This window comes from Coptis chinensis, chromosome 3 (assembly GCF_015680905.1).
Source record: "Coptis chinensis isolate HL-2020 chromosome 3, ASM1568090v1, whole genome shotgun sequence".
Classification (NCBI taxonomy): Eukaryota; Viridiplantae; Streptophyta; class Magnoliopsida; order Ranunculales; family Ranunculaceae; genus Coptis; species Coptis chinensis.
The window spans coordinates 11,238,719-11,259,344 of record NC_141458.1 but is presented as its reverse complement, the minus strand read 5'-3'; the positions used below and the strand labels follow the sequence as shown (position 1 = coordinate 11,259,344).

Genomic DNA, 20,626 nt, shown 5'->3' with positions numbered 1-20,626 from the left:
TGGCCTTTAATCACAGAACTTCTTAGCAACTAACCCTTGCTCCTTTATCTCGCCAAAGTGGCACATTTTTGTACATAATTGACTTCAATGTCTGAAATACATAAAAGCACGTAATCAGCATTAACTCTTATTTATTACTCGCATAATTGGTCTAAAAGTATTATTGTTAAGGGGTTAAAACTACAGTTTTAGGCTCTTATCAACGTCCAAGAGAATAAGGAAACTAGTACTTGTTCTGTAGGAAAAGACTGTACTCGTCTAACAAAATAGATATGTGAGATAGTGGAAGTAGATTAGTTATGGACATATGGTGGGCTCACTAACCAAACAGGGTGGGATATGCTTATAGTTATGGTGGCTGTAGTAGCCATATGCTTGACCAGTGAGATCACATGTATAAGAGGCCCAAAGCATAACAATTGCATGCGATAAGAGCACAAGAACTTAACTAAAAAGGGGTAGAGAGAGACAAGTAGGTAATTTTGGACCATGAGATGGAAAAGAAAGATCAAGGGCTAGGAGAAGACTTAAGGAAAGGTATAAAACCTATAAGAAATAGGGTTTAGAGAGAAAAAAGAGGCATCTAGAGGAGGAGGCAGCTCATAAGAGAGTGAGGAGAAAATAGTGAATTACGATGGCTTGATCTCGAAATGGGTATGTAGGCAACCTAAAATGTTGGTACAACTGATAAAAAAGAGAGCTATAATGCTAGTAAGGTTAGTGGTTATGAACCGTGGCCTCACTGACAACTCAATGACTGCCTCCATGGGTTGTGAAGAGTGGCAAGGAAGAAAGGGCCGAAGCACGACAGATGCTCTACAATATCCTCTTTTTTGATAAAAGGAAGCTGAAGTTGAGTCATATACTCATATTAATATCAGAGAGATTTCATCTCTGCAAGCCACTCTGCCATGACTCTAATTACATGATCGATTGATCAGTATCCCTCAGTGAGTGACCATGTTGCAATAATTTAACAAAATGCCGTATATACATGTAGTTCATTTGATTCTTTTCTCAAAAATAAAAAATCCCTTTTCAAGTAAGAATTACTTTAGAAAGATTTTGTTTTTAGTGAAAATAAAAATTGTGAAAGAAACTTGCTTCATGTGTTAATTTTAACATTAATTGGTGTCTATCTGGCTAACTAGTAACCTTTAGCAAAAGCTCAACCTGTTGAATAGATCTCTCAATATATAATTGACATGCCTGAAAGTTCATAATTATTTATCCAAACCAATGCCGTCTAAACCAATCTTTCCCTTAAAGAATGAAGATATATAAGAAATGAAAATATATAGAGTTTATTAATGGTGCTTTGCAAACTGTAACAGCTAGGTTAAAAATAACTCTTAGAAACTGCAGTTGTAGTCCCATACTTGTCTTTGAGCAAAATTCTCAATTGGTTATGGAGTTTAGATATTTATCTGGAGTTTAGATATTTCTTCATTATTAAAAAGACAAATCACTATAAATGCCAAAATAAATAAAAATGTAAATAGGTAAATAGTTACTACACCATAATAGGATATTTGTAACACATGCTTTTTTTTATTTGCAATGGTTATTTGCCGTTAGTAAGTTTCCAACGTTAAATAAGCGTTGGCAATGTTGTAAAGCGTTGCTTTATTTGGGTGAATTTCCGGAATTAATTGCTAACGCTTAAAAAGCGTTGGAAAAATGTTACAAATTAAAAACTTGAAAATTTCACGAAATAGGGAAACGAAAAAAATCGAAATATAAAACATAATTTTCTTTCTCTCCTCTCTCTCTCTCTCTCACCGCCGCATTTCAAGATCCCTAAAATCTTCTACTCCTCAAAACTAATTTTCGCACTCCTCAAGATTTAGACCACTATTGCCTCAGGAGACGATAACGGCTGCATCAAGGTGTTGTTATCGATCTACTGAAACCAATGGCTTGAAGGCGTGCTTGTATTGATCGATCTACTGAAACCAACGACTTCAAGGTAAATATTTTTCTATTTATGTTTAGGGTTTATTTGTAGTGTAAATGGTTTTGTATGTACATATATATTTTGGTCTATTTATGTTTCGGATTGGAAAATTTGGTGTTAATTTGTTTTGGAAAAATATTCACCATTGGGTATGAAACTTGTGCATACCAAATAATCAACGGATCCCGGGCTACCCCTCCATGGCTCCATGTGATGAATAGCAGTGAGTGTATTATATCTTCTAGATATTTTCTTCTCTATAGGTTTTGTATTTTCCTCTTCAATGTCATATTTTCTGCTAGCTCATTTTATTTCGAACAAGCCTACTGATATATTCTTAAAGATTTGTTTTCATCTGTCATTTACTCATTTTTTGCCTTTTTCTATTATTTCAATTATCAAGTTAGCTTATTGTAGTGAGTATCTCTGAAGAAGCTCAGGTTTACCCTTATTTCATCCCTTCAGTAGTTTGTACTTTATAGTCAAGGCGTCATATATCTGATAGTCTCTGCTTTACTAATGGTTTTGCGCAGGGGATGGATGGGTCTCTCATTTGCCCTACTGATTTTTTTTTATTGCAATTTTTATGCTGCTTAATCGATGGTTTAACAAAGGAAGACCTATATATGAGCTCAAGGTAATGGCCTCCAAAGAATGAACACAATGGAACGACTTTTGAAACTTCGAATCGATTTCACAACTTGAAGAGCTTGTGCGGGATGGGAATGTGGTGCTCCTTAAGTTGCGAGCCTTATCCTTGTCGGGTTTTCCCTAAGGTCTTGCCTTCTTTTTTTTACATATCTAGCATATGTAGTTTCCTACTTTATGTTATCCTTGCCATCAATCATTGGTTGTTGCTTTGCTTACACATACTCTAAATAACTTGACCAACTAGCTGGAATTACTATTTCGTGGAAGCAGAGGCGGTTCGCGGTTTGTGGAGTGTCCAAATGATATTAGTGGCATAATTGATGCAAAGAAAGTTCACTGATATCGCATTGCTACTTATCGATGGAAGTTACGGATTTGAAATGGTTAGTCATAGTTTGTGTATCATTTTGTGCCTTAAGATGTCATCATCTATCTTTAGTGATCCAAGAGAAGACCATTTTTTTCACCTTGACACTTGTTTCATGTATAGTAGTTTTCATTCTCCTACACTACATTGGCTTTTATAGCTCTTGAGCCTTAAGCGGTTACATTGAAGTATACATAATCGCCTTGTGTTTTTACATATCCGGGTCTAAAATTAATAAAATAGATTATCTTTAGTGGTAGTGGATGTTATGGGGGATGTGACTCAGTACAAACTAGATTATTAACATGCTTTGTGGTTTTAAAAATTTTGTTTCCTTGTAATTGTCGATCTAGGGTGGGTCTGTATATAAGTTTGATTGTAATGACTAATGAGTTGAATTCTAAGTAACATTGACGACTATCGGGTATCGGTGTTTAACACGGATACGGAAGATCCAGCATGGTGACCTATATGAAGTAGCACACTGATAGGAAATTAGTCGGTCTATTTAATTAGACTAATCTAACCCTAGTTAAACCACAAGCGCACAGCTATCGTTGAAAATAGTTGCGACGGCAAACGGGTCGATCCCACCAGTGGATTGCTAATTACGACAAACGAGTATTAAAATTATACTTAACTAATTCAGACAATATTCTTTTTATGGAAATTGAATTAACTACTCACTAAACTATTTAAACTATGAAAACTATAAACTAAATAATTAGGTTTTATCAAATGGGAAGAGAATTCTAGGACTATTGAATCCACTGTAGACTTCTGTTTATATTTCTAAGAGTAATTCTAATGTTTCAGATTTAATACGAGTAGCACGAGGGAAAGGTAACCCTTACTTTCTCGATGATATGATCGTGATAATCTTAACTAAACATGTATCTTCTAAAGTTTCGGCACTACAGATCAAACTCAAAAGATTACTCGTCTTTTATCTAAGACGAATAATATCTAAATTTGACGTCAATAAATAAAACAGCTTAACTAATAGCAACGAATATCGAACTATAAAGCATCGTGACATACTATATGAAAGATATAAGCTAGCTATCAATACATGAAACTAGAAGAATATAGCAATTTAAACTAACTGGAAATTATCGAAATTAATCCCAAAAAAATACAAACATTAGCCTAAGGTTTCATCTGCCCTAGACTTGGAGTTTAGCTATACATAACAATGAACAGAAAAATGAAATTAATAGAAGAATTAATCATTGCAAAAACCGTAGTCTCGCGTTGAAGTCTTCTCCTCCAATTCGTTCTGTCCCCAAGCTTTAATCCGCGTATTAACTCGAACTCCACTTTTCTGTCTCTCATGTTCTCTGTTTCGGTCTTCTGGAGAGATCCCCCCTCCCTTTGGTTCTTACTGGTATATATAGAGGTTTTGTTAGGGCATTGGGTAGTATTTGATTAGAATTAGAACTATCTAATTCGGTGACCAGCTAGTTGGTTTCGATCAATTTGATTGGAATGAGGACTGTCGGGCTTTTGTTCTCTGTTGGGTTTTAGAGCAATCGAGAATAGAGAGTGTTGATCAAGTGAAAATGGATGTATGGAAGAATGGTAGGATGTGTAGTGCTCGATTGGTTCGGGGGTTCGATCGCAAAAATTTGAGGGATGGGTTTTCTGTTCCGGTTCGTGAGTGAGAGACGAAGGAAGGAAACTAAGGGTTGTTATGGTGCTTCTCGGATGGACAGGAAATGGTGTGGCTATTTGTTAGTGGGTACCAGATTTGATATTAGTTGGGTGCACATGCGCTTCTATTAATTGATCTTTAGTTCTTGGGCCAACTTAACTTGGGCCCATGTATTCTACAATCCACGCCTCACCTGTTGGCTCATATTGGATCAAACAGACCCAAGCTTTCGGTCATGAACAATCACATGGATTGGAAGCTTCCACCTTGGTCATGTGCCCACTTAAGTTTTGTCTTTATGTGCATTCTGGAATATTCATAGTTATAGCCTTGCTTCCCTGTTATTGATCAGATGCTAATCTAAGGTACCAAGTCCAAATTCTCATTAGCAAACAACAAGGCCAAATCCAATGCACGCAAATAATATCTTGACCAACATTGGATACCTCCACTGAACTAGATCAACGTACACACACTAATATCTTCGAATCTCGACATTTTCACCACTTTTAATCAAGTTAACTCCAATCCTACAAAATCACTAAAAACACACTAACTAAATCAAACAAATAAAATAAATAGACTAACTAATATAAAATTGAGCATAAATATATAACATTTATACGCTTATCACACACCAGGATAGCTAAATCAATCAATCATAAAAAGAAAATAAAGATATTACTATTCTATAGTTACACAACTATTGCTGAGTTTCTAATCAAAGTTGCATTCATTGAGGTAAACCATTTGCACTTTCTCTTTATAGCAAGCTGGTTTGACATTTGAAATATAACTTTTGAAGCTAGAACAATCCTCATTTCTTGGTCATGAGTAGCGTTTGAATTAACGTTGTGATATTATTAGCTTAGTTCGTGATGTTGCCTTTTCTTTCCGCTCTTCTGTTTCCAGCATTCTCCTCAAACTTCGTAAGGTATAATAAAAAACCATTCTTTACTTGTATATCTCAATGAATATAAGCTTGTGCCTAGCATACATAGATTTAACACTGCCCAAGTGTAGGCGGAAGGCACGTCAGGTGAATCTATTGATGCCCTTGCAAAAGTTGACATAGTCAAACAAATAATGGAAGCAGCTTATGAAACACTTCAGGTAATTTATAATGCTGGTTCCTAAGTTCTCTCCGATTTGTAGATTTTGTCTTATTGTGGAATTATAAACAGGATGTTGCAAGGTTGACTCAATTAAGTGCTAGTGTGGAGGATGTGTTTGCCAGTGGAGATCTTCCACAGGCTGCAGAAACTTTGGCCAACATGAGACATTGCTTGTTTGCTATTGTAGGCGAGGTAAATTTTTTGGATTTATTATGTGTTGTGTAGAGAGGTATTAGGCTTCCTAAGGTCTGCTGATATGGTTCTTGAGTTTCTATGTGTATTAGGTTGCAGAGTTTGCGAATGTTAGAAAGCAGCTTGAGGTGTTAGAAGATAGACTAGAAGAAATGCTTCAACCTCGTCTATCCGAAGCTTTATCTCTCTCTGGCCACACACACTCTAACTGGAAGAAACCACGGCGGAATTGTAACACCTTCCACCATAATATACTGGAGGGACTTTCGCTTCCAATTTGGATCTTGGCTTTCAAACACATCCAAGCAATTGGTACTGGTAGATCTAAAACCTGTGGCACACACCATAGATCTAGTGATCTCAAAATCTGCTTCAGTTTTGGTTGTTGTCCTAAGTAGGCAAACTGTTAAAGTTATAGTTCATTACTGTTGTAATGAGTCCCATTACTCTCTTTATCCTTGACCACACTTGTTTAGTAAATCTTAAGACACCCATTATATTTCTGGTGTTGGGTTGGTTTTTGCAGCAACACATTTTCATTGTGATTTAGGTGATGGGTTGATTGTTACAATATTAAGTTTCCTATCTTGTGATAACAAGTGTACTATTTGTCATTAAGACTTTTACGACATTTCCTTTATTATATATCTTTTCCATGGTTAACACTTGAATAGGGGTTTTAAGCCTTTAGAACTCCTGTGTGTTGTTTATTTGTATGTCTTGTATTATTTTGCTTGTACCTGGTGTTGGGATTGCATGTGTATGTGTTGTGTGAACATCTAGAAGTAAGGGTACTTGTAGGGATTTTGAGGAAAAATTGTGGATGCTATTCATTTTTTGTAGGTTTAAATTTGGTCTCGCTATTAAATATGAGAAATAATTTTTTTTTATCAGCAAACCGTTACAAACGATTTTTAAATTATTATTTTTTAATTAACTAACAACTTTGCAACGGTTAAGAACCGTTGGTAATATTTTTAACAAATTATAAAATAGTTATAAAAAGTGTTGGAAATTTCTGTTTGCAACGGTTAATAACCGTTGAAAATTTCTGTTTGCAACGCTTATTAACCGTTGCAAATATTTCCAACACTTTACCCACGCCATATTTGCAATGCTTAAAAAGCGTTGCGAAAATTATTAGCAACGGTTTTTTGCCGTTGCAAATAGCCTGTTATTGTGTAGTGAGTGTAACTTCTTGTTCTTATAATTTATGTCCTTAATCATATAAGGCGTAACATTTGAAAATGACATAAGTAGTTATTAGAGTATCTCTAGGTGGTGGAGACATCAAGTGTCATGTTTGAGGGCTAGATAGAGGTGGGAGGCAAACTTAGTGGGACCCATTTTAGTAGTTAACAATTTAAAAAAAAAATCCTAAATAATATGGTGTATTTTGGTTAAGTAGGTCCCATTTTAGATTTTTTTTTTGTATTAAAATACTCATTTTCCCATAAAATTTGGCGATGATAAAACCAACAAAAAAACCATGCGACACTCCCATGTTGCATGACACATGGAGTGTCGTATGGAATGCTAAGAAAAAAAACCCCCACGCGACACTCCCACTATCACGCGACATTGGAAGTGTCGCGCCGCATCCGCAAATGAAACCAACAAATTTGCCTCCACGGATGCGGTTAGACAGTACACTTGATGCCTCCATGCATGTTTGAGTCCACCTAGAATTGGATTTGGCCGAAATTCTAAATGGTAGAGGCAAATTGACACTTGATGCCGGCCTCCACTTAGAGATGCTCTTATATATGTAGTTATCGTATGTCAAAAATGCTAAATTTAATGAAAGGTTAACTAGTATTACCCCCCACTAGATGAGCTAATAAGGATCCCCACACACACACACACACACACACACACACACGATCGATTGATCAATATCCCTCAGTGACTGACCATGTTGCAATAATTTAACAAAATGCCGTATATACTTGTAGTTCTTTTGATTCTTTTCTCAAAAATAAAAAATCCCTTTTCTCAAAAATAAAAAAATCCCTTTTCAAGTAAGAATTACTTTAGAAAGATTTCGTTTTCAGTGAAAATGAAAATTGTGAAAGAATCTTGCTCCATGTGTTAATTTTAACATTAATTGGTATCTATCTAGCTAACTAGTAGCCTTTAGCAAAAGCCCAACCTGTTGAATAGATCTCTCAATATACAATTGACTTGCCTGAAAGTTCATAATGATTTATCGCAAAAAAAATCATAATGACCCATGCCGTCTAAACCAATCTTTTCCTTAAAGAATGAAGATATATAAGAAATGAAAAAATATAGAGTAAAACATTATTAATGGTGCTTTACAAACTGTAATAGTTAGGTTAAAAATAACTCTTAGAAACTGCAGTTGCAGTCCCATACTTGTCTTTGAGCAAAATTCTCAATTGGTTATCGAGTTTAGATATTTCTTCATTATTAAAAAGACAAACCACTATAAATGCCAAAATAAATGAAAATGTAAATAGGCAAATAGTGTAACTTCTTGTTCTTATAATTTATGTCCTTAATCATATAAGGAAGTTTTGTTTCTGCGGGCGGCAGACGTAACATTTGAAAATGACATAAGTAGTTATTAGAGTATCTCTTGGTGGTGGAGGCATCAAGTGTCGTGTTTGAGACTAGATTTAGGTGGGACGCAAACTTAGTGGGACCCATTTTAGTAGTTAACAATTTAAAAAAAAATCCTACAAAATATGGTGTAATTTGGTTAAGTGGGTCCCATTTTAGATTTTTTTTGTATTAAAATACTCATTTTCCCATAAAATTTGGTGATGATAAAACCAACAAAAAACCCATGCGACACTCCCATGTTGCACGACACTTGAAGTGTCCTATGGAATGTTAAAAAAAAAACCCACGTGACACTCCCACTGTCGCGCGACATTGGAAGTGTCGCACCGCATCTGCAAATGAAACAACAAATTTGCCTCCATGGATGCGGCTAGACACTTGATGCCTCCATGCATATTTGAGTCCACCTAGAATTGGATTTGGTCGAAATTCTAAATGGTGGAGGCAAATTGACACTTGATGCCTCCACTTGAAGGGTTAACTAGTATTAACCCCCTTCCTTTTTTCGCTAAAAGGTAATTGATTCAAATAAAACAAACGGTTACAAGAAAAAAGAATTAATATGAACTGTAAGAACTATTTAGTATGGGTATTATCAGTTGTGTACCCACCTATTACATCCAACTATTTAGCTAATGAATCGGAAATAAGTAGTAAAATAGTTTTCCATGTTTCTCACAAAAAGAGGTTTATTGTCCTTTTTGTATTATGTCACAAAAGTAGTAAAATAGTTGCATTATGTCATATTTGTCTTTGAGCAAAATTCTCAATTGGCTATGGAGTTTAGATAAGATATTTCTTCATTATTAAAAAGACAAACCACCATAAATACCAAAATAAATTAAAATGTAAATAGGCAAATAGTGTAACTTCTTGTTCTTATAATTTATGTCGTAATCATATAAGGAAGCTTTGTTTTCACGGGCAGGGGGGGGGGCGTAACATTTGAAAATTACATAAGTAGCTATTAGAGCATCTCTAGGTGATGGAGGCATCAAGTGTCATGTTTGAGGTTAGATTTGAGGCAAGCATATGCAAACAATGACCAACTCTAGCTAGGTGGGAGACAAACTTAGTAGGACCCATTTTAGTAGTTAATAATTAAAAAAAAAAAACAAATTCTAAAAAAAATGGTGTATTTTGGTTAAGTGGGTTCCATTTTAGATTTTTTGGTATTAAAATATTCATTTTCCCATAAAAAATGGGGATAATAAAACCAACAAAAAACCCATGCGACACTTGGAGTGTCACATGAAATGTAAAAAAAAAAAAATGCGACACTCTCATCATCGTCATGCGAATCGCGATCTATGAAACGAAATAGCAAATTTGCTTCCACGGATGTGGCTAGACACTTGATGCCTCCATGTTTGAGTTCACCTAGAATTGGATTTGGTCGTAATTCTAAATGGTGGAGGCAAATTGACACTTGATGCTTCCACCTAGAGATGCTCTTATATATGTGTAATTATCATATATCAGAAATGCTAAATTTAATGAAGGGTTAATTGGTATTACCCCCGCCCCACTGGATGAGCCAATTAGGATTCCCATGGGAAATTAGGGCCCCTAGACATAAAACAAAAGTCAAATTGGATTGACCGTGTGTTTACAGCAAATGTGAACTTTGGACCAGCCAGCCTGGTAATATTTACCTTTATAAACAGCATTATTCATGGATTGAGTTAGAAACATGAAAAACGTTTTTGTTCTTTTATAATTATCGTTCTAATTCCTAACAAGTTTCTTTATAAAGAAAGCCTCGTTCTTCTAACTCCCAACACATTAATCCACAACCCAAAGTTACTAACATGCCCTATCCCATGTCTCAGCCTACCATAACCTCAATGTCCAACTTCGATGAGCACAGATGGGTGATCCATATCCAGAGAACTCTTGAAGACGAGCCTGACGATGATGAAGATCTTCCGGTCTGCATTTTTAATGTGCCGAAAACCTTAATGTCGAGCAAGCCTGAGGTTTACGTTCCACAACAACTTGCAATAGGCCCATACCACTACTGGCGACAGGAGCTCTATGAGATGGAGAGGTATAAGCTTGCTGCAGCAAAGAGGAGTAAAAAACGTCACCACAATGTTAAGTTCCAACAACTCCTTGACCAAATAATGAAACTTGAACCAAGGATTCGCGGATGTTACCACAAGTACCTTGATTTTAGTGGTGAAACCCTTTCTTGGATGATGGCGGTCGATATTTCGTTCCTGCTTGAATTCCTTCAAACTTACGCGATCAAGGAAGGTAAGATGCTAACAAAAGTTTCATCTAAAATGTCTCATTTGGTGGACCATGCAGGTTGGAAATCTGCCGATACTACAATTCTTAGAGATATTATAATGCTTGAAAACCAAATTCCACTATTTCTCCTAAGGAAAGCTTTGGAATATGAAAACTCTTCATTAGAAGTAGGCGACGAGGTATTGAGTTTAATGCTTGCTGGTTTGTGTCGTGAGCTCTCACCATTCAATATTGCAGACCTCCAAGGCGTCCAAGTGTCAGATATTGCGCATTTGTTAGACTTTCTTTTTCAAGTGATTGTGCCCAAATGTGAAGTACCATCAGAAATCATTGAAGTTGAAGAAGAAGATGGTCAAGATAAACCAATCAAAAGAGAGGTGTCTTTATCGAAATTTGATTGTGTTAAACAGCACTTTGATGAGCTATGGGGTTTTCTCAGCAAACTAAAGAGAGGACCAGCGCCTTACATTAAAAGGGTCTTATTTTCAAAACCTCTTAAGATATTGGCAAAATTGCCTTGGACAATTGTCTCTAGACTCCCAGGTTTTGCGCTCATAGCACATCCCATTAAATATTTTTTCTCCCATGGAGATAAAGAAGAGGCCAAGCCTGAAGATTCAACTAAAGCAAACAAGCCTCCACTAGTTGAGGAGATCATGATTCCATCAGTCACTGAACTCTTCCAGTCGGGTGTTCAATTCTTACCAACTAATGGAGACCTCAAAAGCATTAGTTTTGATATCAAGACAGTCACTTTATGTCTTCCTACTATTAGTTTGGATGTTAGTTCTGAAGTTGTATTAAGAAACTTAGTGGCTTATGAAGCAGCAACTGCGTCAGGGCCATTAGTTTTTACGCGTTACACTGAATTGATGAATGGGATTATAGACACTGAAGAAGACGTGAAGTTGCTTAGAGAAAAGGGAATTGTTTTGAACTATTTGAAGAGTGATGCTGAGGTTGCAGACTTATGGAATGGAATGAGTAAGTCAGTTAGATTGACAAAAGTGGCTGCTCTAGATAAGGTAATTGAAGATGTGAATAAGTACTATAATGGCAGATGGAAGATTAAAGTTAGGAATTTTGTTAGCACTTATGTGTTTGGATCTTGGAAGTTCCTCACATTTTTAGGTGCTATTTTTCTCTTGTTGTTGATGGCACTCCAATCTTTTTGTTCAGTCTACAGTTGTGCTCGTATTCTTCATATCGATGACGCACTTGCACCCCATAATCAGAGTCAATAAGAAATGTTCTCTTTGTTCGATCTGTTTGGTACATCGGGTATACATCTCATCCAACACATAATTTTGCTTTATTTGTGTGAAATTGTATACTGAGTAAGTTTATATTTTCGGTATTTAGAAAAATTACCAAGAAAATGTTGATCAATAGGTGTGTCAGTGTGTGTGTTGTTATTTGTATTTTTTTCTTCAGTATTCCCTTCATTTTTCCTCCAGTTGAATGGAACTGTGATGCATGGTGTATGGATAATTATTTGTTTAATGGATTGTGATGAGGAATGCTTATGCACATTGTCTCTATTTGATCAAATGAAAGGTTGATTACTATTACCTTTCTTTATAAAATGACCACTAACCGTGTGTTTTAGCTATAAAGTTTGAGATTGTTCCATACAAACAAGGTTTACGGGCAAGCTCTAAAGCACGGACACACCTACCAATGGGTTTTTGTGGTTATGTATATTTAATAGTTTTGAATTTATGAATATTGATACATTTAATTTAGTTTTTAATATTCAACTTATATAAAATAAAATTATAAATATTAATTAATTTCCACGTCCTTTGCCGCATCTGCGCCCTACCATTTAGAGATATAACCGAGTCGTCGCGTCTATGTCCTGTCCGCGTTAGTGTCCACGTCCGTGCAACATAACTGGCAAGTTGTGTTTTGTCAAATCAGTCAATTATGGAATATCTTTTGATTAAAAATATTTTTTAAAGAAGCTAACAACATTTTTTTATGGTGAAAAAGAAACTAACAATATCAAAATAGTAGGACTGTCCCTATGTTTTAATTGAAAGTAGCAGATGCCGACTAGCAAAGTTAGTAAAATCTTTGGGTGATGATACTAGATGTCTGGGTTCGAACCCCGCCAGCATCAAAGAGTTACTGATCTAATTTATAACGGGCTTATCAATAAAAAAAATGTTTTAATTGAAAGTAATGGAAATAATTGAAACTTCAATGCAATATTGAAAAACACACTTCATCAATTCACAATATTGTTGTGCTCTAAAGCCAATTAGGGGCACGCCAATTCAATGCAAGCACAGTGGCCAGCCAACAATAGCGTTGTATGCATGAACAAAATTAAACAACCAAAACTCCTAATAAAAGCCGTAAATAACTTACCAAAGGCAATCAACCAATAAGACTACAAGAATGACCAAAAATCTATTGACAGTGTTCAAATCAAGCATGTAGGACCACCAAGTCTTTGGTGATTGGTGAATTTGATTTGTTAACCATACAAATTAAACAAGAGTCTTGGCATTATTTTTGGATCGAGGGGAACCATCAAATCTTTGGGACCATTTCTGTCTTTTCTCAATAAGAAGATAAAGCTTCAGTGGATGAAATATAACAAACTATATCAGGGATTCAGGGTTGAGATATTGACCTATATGTCGCATAAAATATAATCTTCCTCATCAATTGCATTCTAGCTTAGGTTGGAGGGAGTCCGGTTTTGCTGTCCCAAAGAATCTATCCTAGCTGTCCAATCAATAGTAACTAAGCATTTGAGGAGGTCTTAGTAAATTAAACTTTTATATGTTTACCTATTCCAGTTACACTAAATCTTGACAGATTTCCTGTCGATGGTTACCAAAAAAAACAAACTCAACTAAGAAATAAACAACTACTGAAAGAGGATTCTCACCCAAACAAAAAGGCTCTCTAAGAGAATCTATCTTCTCCAAATCTATTACAAATCAATGGCCTGGATGACTTTGCAGCTGATTCCATGTTTGTTAAATTTTCCAAGTACACCTCGCTTGCACAAACGATTGTTTTCTTCCATTATTAGTGGATGGATGTGTTAAGTATCCTTACAAGTATCTTGTGTTAAGACCTGATTTCTTTCTTTTCCTTTTGTTCTTCGTAAGAACGTAATCTATAAAAGCACAGAGAATGAACAATGAACAACTACTCCATAAGAAATACAGAGACGCATGCAAACTAAAAACCAACAAATATGAAAAGTGCGTTTAAAAACGAATAGCAGTGTTCCAACTTCCGATACAATGTTTGATTTATTCAATTCATAAAAAACTGTGAATCCTTAGTGCTACACAAATCCACTGTTGCTAGCTCGCTAGCTCTTCAAGTGTTCCTGACCATGTTTGTAGTAGTCGATCCTTTTGTGCCTATATATTAGATAGAAATAATGTCAAATAAAATGAAATGATAATTGTTTACTCACACTTTCATGTATAAGATTTGAAGGACAAATATTCATATATATAAATTGAAGAATACCTTAGTTTTGAGAGTCCGATGGCCTTGGAAATAATAGTCTACGAACGGGGCACATTTCAAACGGCACATTATTAACACCCTGCTCAAAAAAATCATTTCATTTTAACAGTTTCAATTACTTTTATTCTCATCCCGTAATGACTACAAAAAACGCATCAAACCTGTACGTTGTAGATGTTGAATTGCATTGAGGACAATGGAGAAGGTGCATATTGACGAACTGGGTGACTTTGATTGAATGAAACTCTCGATTGTACGTTCAACACCATTCATTGCAAGAAAAGATCCAAGCCGTGCTCTTCCATTATTTAAAACTACAACGTGTCAACTAAGACATTCCTTGATGTGAGTGGTTTCATGTTTTTTACATGATCTAGAAGGCCAAATCTTATAGTGGACCTGATAGGAAAGGGAAGGTAAGTTTGGACGAGATGTGACGACTTTTGCCTTCGCTTCTTGCTGCGGTCATTTCTTTGAGAAAGGAGGAACAGGAATATGATAACATAGTCAGGGTTATTTGTTAAGCTCTTGGATTGTTTCTTCTCTCGTATATTATTGATGAGTGATGTGTAACTGCACAAGTAGGAATAAATAGATTTAGAGTAAACTTGGTGGTTGTGGAGGCAACCATTGGGGAAGTTTTTGTTCCAATATTTGGTGTGAACTGCAAGTATGGTAAGGTGTAAGACCACTGTGAGATCTATTGGAATCCAACTTGAAAGATAGTTGATCAAGGACCTGCCACTCTAATGGTTGACAGGGTATTAGATAGGGAGGGGTTAAGAGTTTATACAGACATTTGCAAACCCAAGAGTGGCTGATTAGACTGATAGTAGTATTAGATAGGGAGGGGTTAAGAGTTTATACAGACATTCGCAATATTTTTGCAAACCCAAGAGTGGCTGATTAGACTGATAGTAGTATTGGTACCTTCTGAAGCCATTTGAAGGATATCCACTCTTCTTGGTTGGTTGTGGTACAAACTTATTATTAATGTACATATTTTATTTTTGTGTGGTAGCAGTCTATTATGTTGCTCTTTCAGTTGTTTCTTTGGATTTTTTTGCTTTTGTCATTTGTCAAAAGCTGTGGGATTTCGAACATATGCGTCGACCACCTCTAATCTCCCCCGTTTGATACGTGTTGTGCCCTTCTGTTTTCCTCGCACGCTTTTATTGTTTGGTTACCCACTGAAAGTTGTATTATAAAGAAAACGTTCTTCTATCCTGTTTTGGCCTCTGAGCAACTTTTTTGCATTCTTTTCATGTTTCAAGATCTTTACCAAAAATTCTTTGAAGTATTTTTGTTTTTACTTAATTTTTTTTTCAAGTAAGAACCCTTCTCTGTTCATAGGAAAAGGGCATTTGACAGGGTATTCTGTGATGCGGATCCTTGTGTATTTTGCTCTTTGATTGCCTTGTTACCCTGTGTTTCTTGCTGAAAGGGCTTTGGATTGCATTGTTTGAGCTCTATCAAATATATCAAGTTTAGAGAACTATGTTAGTTTTGATCACTGTTGTATTTTGACTGAACGGTTCTTTTGGACACTGCTTTAAGGAAATACTAGTATTATGACTGCAGTATGCATTAGTGAAAGTTAAATCTCTTTTTAATGGACCATTAAATGTTGTCTGTACTTAATTGATTCATTTGTGCCCATTTCTTCTTTTGGATTTTGGTGAAGAAGCAATGCTTGGAACCTAGACTGGACTGGATTATTATATTTTTTATGGATCATTTCTTGTAGGCAGGGCCGACCCTGAGTCAGGAGACTCATGAAATCGAAAGAGATTACACTTGTCATTGTGTCTAGCATTTTCTATAGATCTATAGGAATTTTATGGTGTACTGGATCAAAGATATATGGTTAGGTATGTATATAGAATTTCATTGACAAATTGTTAGTTAGGACCCTTTGCATTGCTTTTGGTGCCCTAATGTTTTAACTAATTCATCCATCTTCTGATGGGCATAATGATGAATGAGTGCAGTTGTGCATTTTATGAATGTTGCAAGTGATATCGAAGTTCATATGGCCAGTCTTTTAGCCTGAGCACAGCAATTCTGAATTCTTGTTGTGGCATGTATGTTGATTGTTGTATTTTCAATCTGTTGGCTGTTGATATATATTGTTTGTAATTTAGTTATTTCCTGTCCTTGTAAACATCAGGATGAGAAGTTTTACAGGGTACCAGTTAATGTACCCACTTTCTTACATTTGCTAAAAGCCTAAAACTACTTCGTAAGAGCCACTTTTGGACTGGTTCAATAAATAAAAATTGGTTTTATATCAAAAATGCAAAACAACATATGCAAATGGGAAGCAGGTGCACCCTTTACACTTAATTTGTTTCTTCTTCTGGTATATGATTTAGTAAATCCTTGCCTGGCTATTCTATTTTAGAAACTCAGAAGTAAAAAAAAAGTGGTATGGTACAACATTTTGTTGGTGAGTCTGTCTTGAAGAGATTTTTAACCCTTGTATATATAGCCCACCTCATCTAATTTGGCGGTCCTGTTTTCGAGTGAAACACTTATGTTTCAGCAAGATTGTCATTCTGAGAGTCCATTTTGGTTTCTGGTACAACGTATATGCGGGGTGAATTCTTGTAACGCAAGTTCAATGAAGTTTCTAGCAGTTATGTTCCACTAGAGAAATCAGCTGTGGAACTCCATGTTGCATAAAGATTTTTAGTATTGCATTTATGCTGTATTCTGAATCACAATCACGAATCATAAATACTCGGCATTCATAAATACTCCGCTATATATATATATATATATATATATATATATATATATATATATATATATATTATTCAAACGTGTCCATGACATATCCGTATCCTATATTTTTGAAAAATGCCGTGTCCGCGTATCCGTGTCGTGTCGTATCCATGTCGCGTGTCGTATCCTATATTATTCATAGCATTATAGAAATAGTTTTCGGGCTTTCCATACATGAGGCAGACTTGGATAAAATCATATGGAGGTTATATTCAAGTCTTAGAAGCTTTTTCCTCCGTCTTCGTCTCTTCTTAGAACAGCCTGTGGTTGCTCATTCGTTGATTTTGAATTTTATATCTATTTTTGCAGGAGGAGCTGAAAAATAAGGTAGAGGAGGGGGTTTTGGCAACGGAAGGAAAGAATGACATACTTACTATGGCATTGGGAACTCCAGAGCCTAGTGGTCGAAGTTAGGGCGGTGGACAATATCGACTCCCACTATGTACTTCAATCTTCCTAATAAAAGATCAAAGAAATATCACGAGGATTTGGAAGTAAAGTTGAAAGAGAAAGAAGCTCAAAACGAGAAGTTGAAAATTTTGGTGCTACATGTGCTTAAAGAACATGGTGAGACTAATTCACCAGCGACAACAGAACTGTTAAGCGAGTTGCTCAAGCAAGGACCAAAACTCATCAACTCGTTGCCATTAGAAAATGTGGAATCCAATAGTGCCAAAAGTGATAATAGGCATCAGGTGATTGTCAAGTCTAAGCAGGTAAGTTTTTTGGCTTTTAAATTTGTATTTCTGATTTTCTACATATTTCGAGTGTTCTCTTTAACTAAACTCATATTTAATGTATAGAGAAAAGATGGTGGTCAACAAAAAAAAGGTGTGACTTCAGTAAAACTTAAGTTGAAAAATGTACAGGTAAGTTCATTCTATAGTTGCCTTAACCATGTTATATTCATTGTGGTATAATAAATGCAAGGAATATGATACGTAGTTTTTTTCTTTCCTTTATTCCAAGTGCTTCACATATACTAACTTGATGTACACTTCGTCGTATAGTCAAAAATAGACAACGGAAAGAGCATTGCGGATTCCGAAAAACTTAAAGCTAAAGATGGGAAGGTAAAAAAATATTTTCTTAATGAAAAAAGGTTGATTAAATGTTTGTGTCAAATTTGCTACTAGATAATGTTGTTTTTGTTTTGCTTATTTGTTATAGGAGTAAATGCAGGGAATGATACGTAGCTTTTTTCATTCTTTTATTCCAAGTGCTTCACATATACTAACTTGATGTACACTTCGTCGTATAGTCAAAAATAGACAACGGAAAGAGCATTGTGGATTCTGAAAAACTTAAAGCTAAAGATGGGAAGGTAAAAAAATATTTTCTTAATTAAAAAGGTTGATTAAATGTTTGTGTCAAATTTGTTACTAGATAATGTTGTCTTTGTTTTACTTATTTGTTATAGGACCAAGATTGTAGATTGGCATTGGGATCTAAAGACAACATTGTTGCCGAAGGTCGTGTTTTAGCAAGGAAGGGGCTAGAGGATACTGTTCACAACATGCCTTTGGGAGAGTCATATCTGAAGGTCTCAATAAATAAAGCATTGTGTGGTGATGCCTTTCTCCCAGTTCGAAACGGCGATGAACATGTATTTGTTAAAGATGCGGTAAACTCGTTTGTGGCATGGCCTAAGGAACTTGTGATACTTAAAAGTGACGAGGTAGTATAAGGATATGGATATTTGTATGGTAATTTATTTAATTTTCTTATATAAACATCAATCTTGTTCATCAACTTTTTGTTAGGTAGAGAAGCGTATTCCACTTCCGCGGGGCAGTATTCAATATAAGATCAGAAAGTTTGTGGATTGTGTCGACAAAATAGTGAAAGAAAATGCTTTTATAGAAGTTCCAATGGTTGGAACTCTTTTCCATGATGAGATGGCGGAAGTACGAGTTTCAAAAGATGAGTTGATGGATGTGTGTGAGAAGAGAATGTTAAATGGTAGCTGCATTATCTCCTACATGAGGTATGAATAATTCGGTGAGCTTATTTGTGTTAGTTATAATTTAACTTTTCATATGCGACGACTTAACAGAATGTATATATATATATGTTGTAGATATTTATATGCGACTTTTGGAATTGCTCGAGCAAAGTATGCATTTGGTAACCCAAAAAGTTTTACTATTTATACAAAAGATGATGAGAAGGCTCGATATATTCAGAAGTTGGCTGAAGAACACGGTGATCGTGTGCTTTTAATTCCTTTCAACACAGGGTAACTGTGTTTATACATTTGCAATACATATACATTATTTTCATATAATTAAAATTATTTTATTTTTATTTTTATTTATTTTTTTCCGATTGGTTATATAATTAAAAGTACTTAATTGAATTTGTATCCACATAACTGGTCATGTAGGGGGCATTGGGTTTTAATGGTTCTTGACATACCATCAATGGAAGTGTACTGGTTGGACTCTTTAAAAGATTTTCGAGGGCCGCCGGATCCAACTTTTAAATTATTAGTAAACACGTGAGTTTAGTCTTTATTTATTGTATTTTTCATTGTATATTTGATTCTATCTTGAAAATAATGAGAATGAAACAAATGCATTTTTATTTTCAGTGCGATCAAGACATCAAATATGTCCAAAAGAAAGAGAAAGATGAATCCAAATCCAAATTCGAACTATGTGACAGTAAGCTTAGTTTCTTTCAATTTGTGTGTGTTAATGCAAGTATTAATTATGTATAGTGCCCACAACAATAAGGGGGGATTGTATGCGGATATTATGTATTGCGCTTTATGCGAGATTTAGTAGAGGATCCTGGTCCACCGATAAAAAAGAACACTACTAAAAAAAAGACATATTATGACGCCTGATTTTTATCTATCTTGACGGTTTTCAATAAAACAGTCAAGATAGGTGTCTTAGTGATATATTTATGATGGCTGTCGCAATATTATGTCGCATATAACATAGGTGTCAAGAAAATATAATGATTTTATGACGGCTGTCTCAACATTATGATGTCTATAACATAAGCGTCAAGAAATTATGATAATTTTATGACGGGTGTGGCTAATTCTGGACAGGCTTGACAAAAGTGTCAACACATTTTCTCTAAACCGTCAAGGGCACTGGGTTAATGGGTTTTACGTTTTGTACGATTAAAGTTTTATTTCAGAGAAGCGTCAAGACTCGAGGAAAGAAAAGGTAACGAAATATATATCGAGTTGAAATTGTTAAGTTCTGAGAAATTCCTCTCTCTCTTTTTCAACCCATATTAGGTCGTATCGCTTTGTTTGTAATCGTACTCCTCCATCTTCGCAGGTATGTTCATTCACTCTCTACTTAGCTTCCAAGCTCTGGGCCATGGAGAAAAATGTCTCCTTTTCTCCCAAATTTCTTATATGTTCGCATCTTCATATTTTCATTCCGGTAAAGAGGTCTTAGAACTAGCTCCTTGGTTCGATCATGGTATGCATCTCTATCTCAATTTCCTTAAACCGATTTCTGCTTCAATTCATTTTTCGAGGTTATTGGGGTGGCATCTTGTGTTTTGATTTGTGTTATCATTATTTG

General features: G+C 35.4%; 1 protein-coding gene, 1 long non-coding RNA gene and 1 pseudogene across 3 annotated transcripts; 2 read left to right on the top strand and 1 right to left on the bottom strand.

The window, feature by feature from the left end:
- The first annotated feature begins 10,221 nt into the window (after positions 1-10,221).
- On the top strand, positions 10,222-12,311 carry LOC147507908 (putative UPF0481 protein At3g02645 pseudogene; annotated as a pseudogene). The gene has a single exon (XR_015217819.1). The product of XR_015217819.1 is annotated as a putative UPF0481 protein At3g02645 pseudogene (transcript).
- A 1,689-nt stretch (positions 12,312-14,000) lies between these two features.
- Positions 14,001-15,263, bottom strand: LOC147507907 (uncharacterized). Its single transcript, XR_015216265.1, has 3 exons — positions 14,447-15,263; positions 14,286-14,364; positions 14,001-14,173 (listed from the first exon to the last, which is right to left on the bottom strand). It is a non-coding gene; the product is annotated as an uncharacterized LOC147507907 (long non-coding RNA).
- A 2,249-nt stretch (positions 15,264-17,512) lies between these two features.
- On the top strand, positions 17,513-19,639 carry LOC147507906 (uncharacterized). The gene is made up of 8 exons (XM_086596575.1): positions 17,513-17,788; positions 17,876-17,941; positions 18,083-18,145; positions 18,334-18,396; positions 18,493-18,750; positions 18,836-19,059; positions 19,153-19,311; positions 19,459-19,639. The coding sequence occupies exons 1-8, from the start codon at positions 17,513-17,515 to the stop codon at positions 19,574-19,576; spliced, it is 1,227 nt and encodes a 408-aa protein (XP_086452701.1). The 3' UTR covers positions 19,577-19,639.
- The last annotated feature ends 987 nt before the right edge of the window (positions 19,640-20,626 follow it).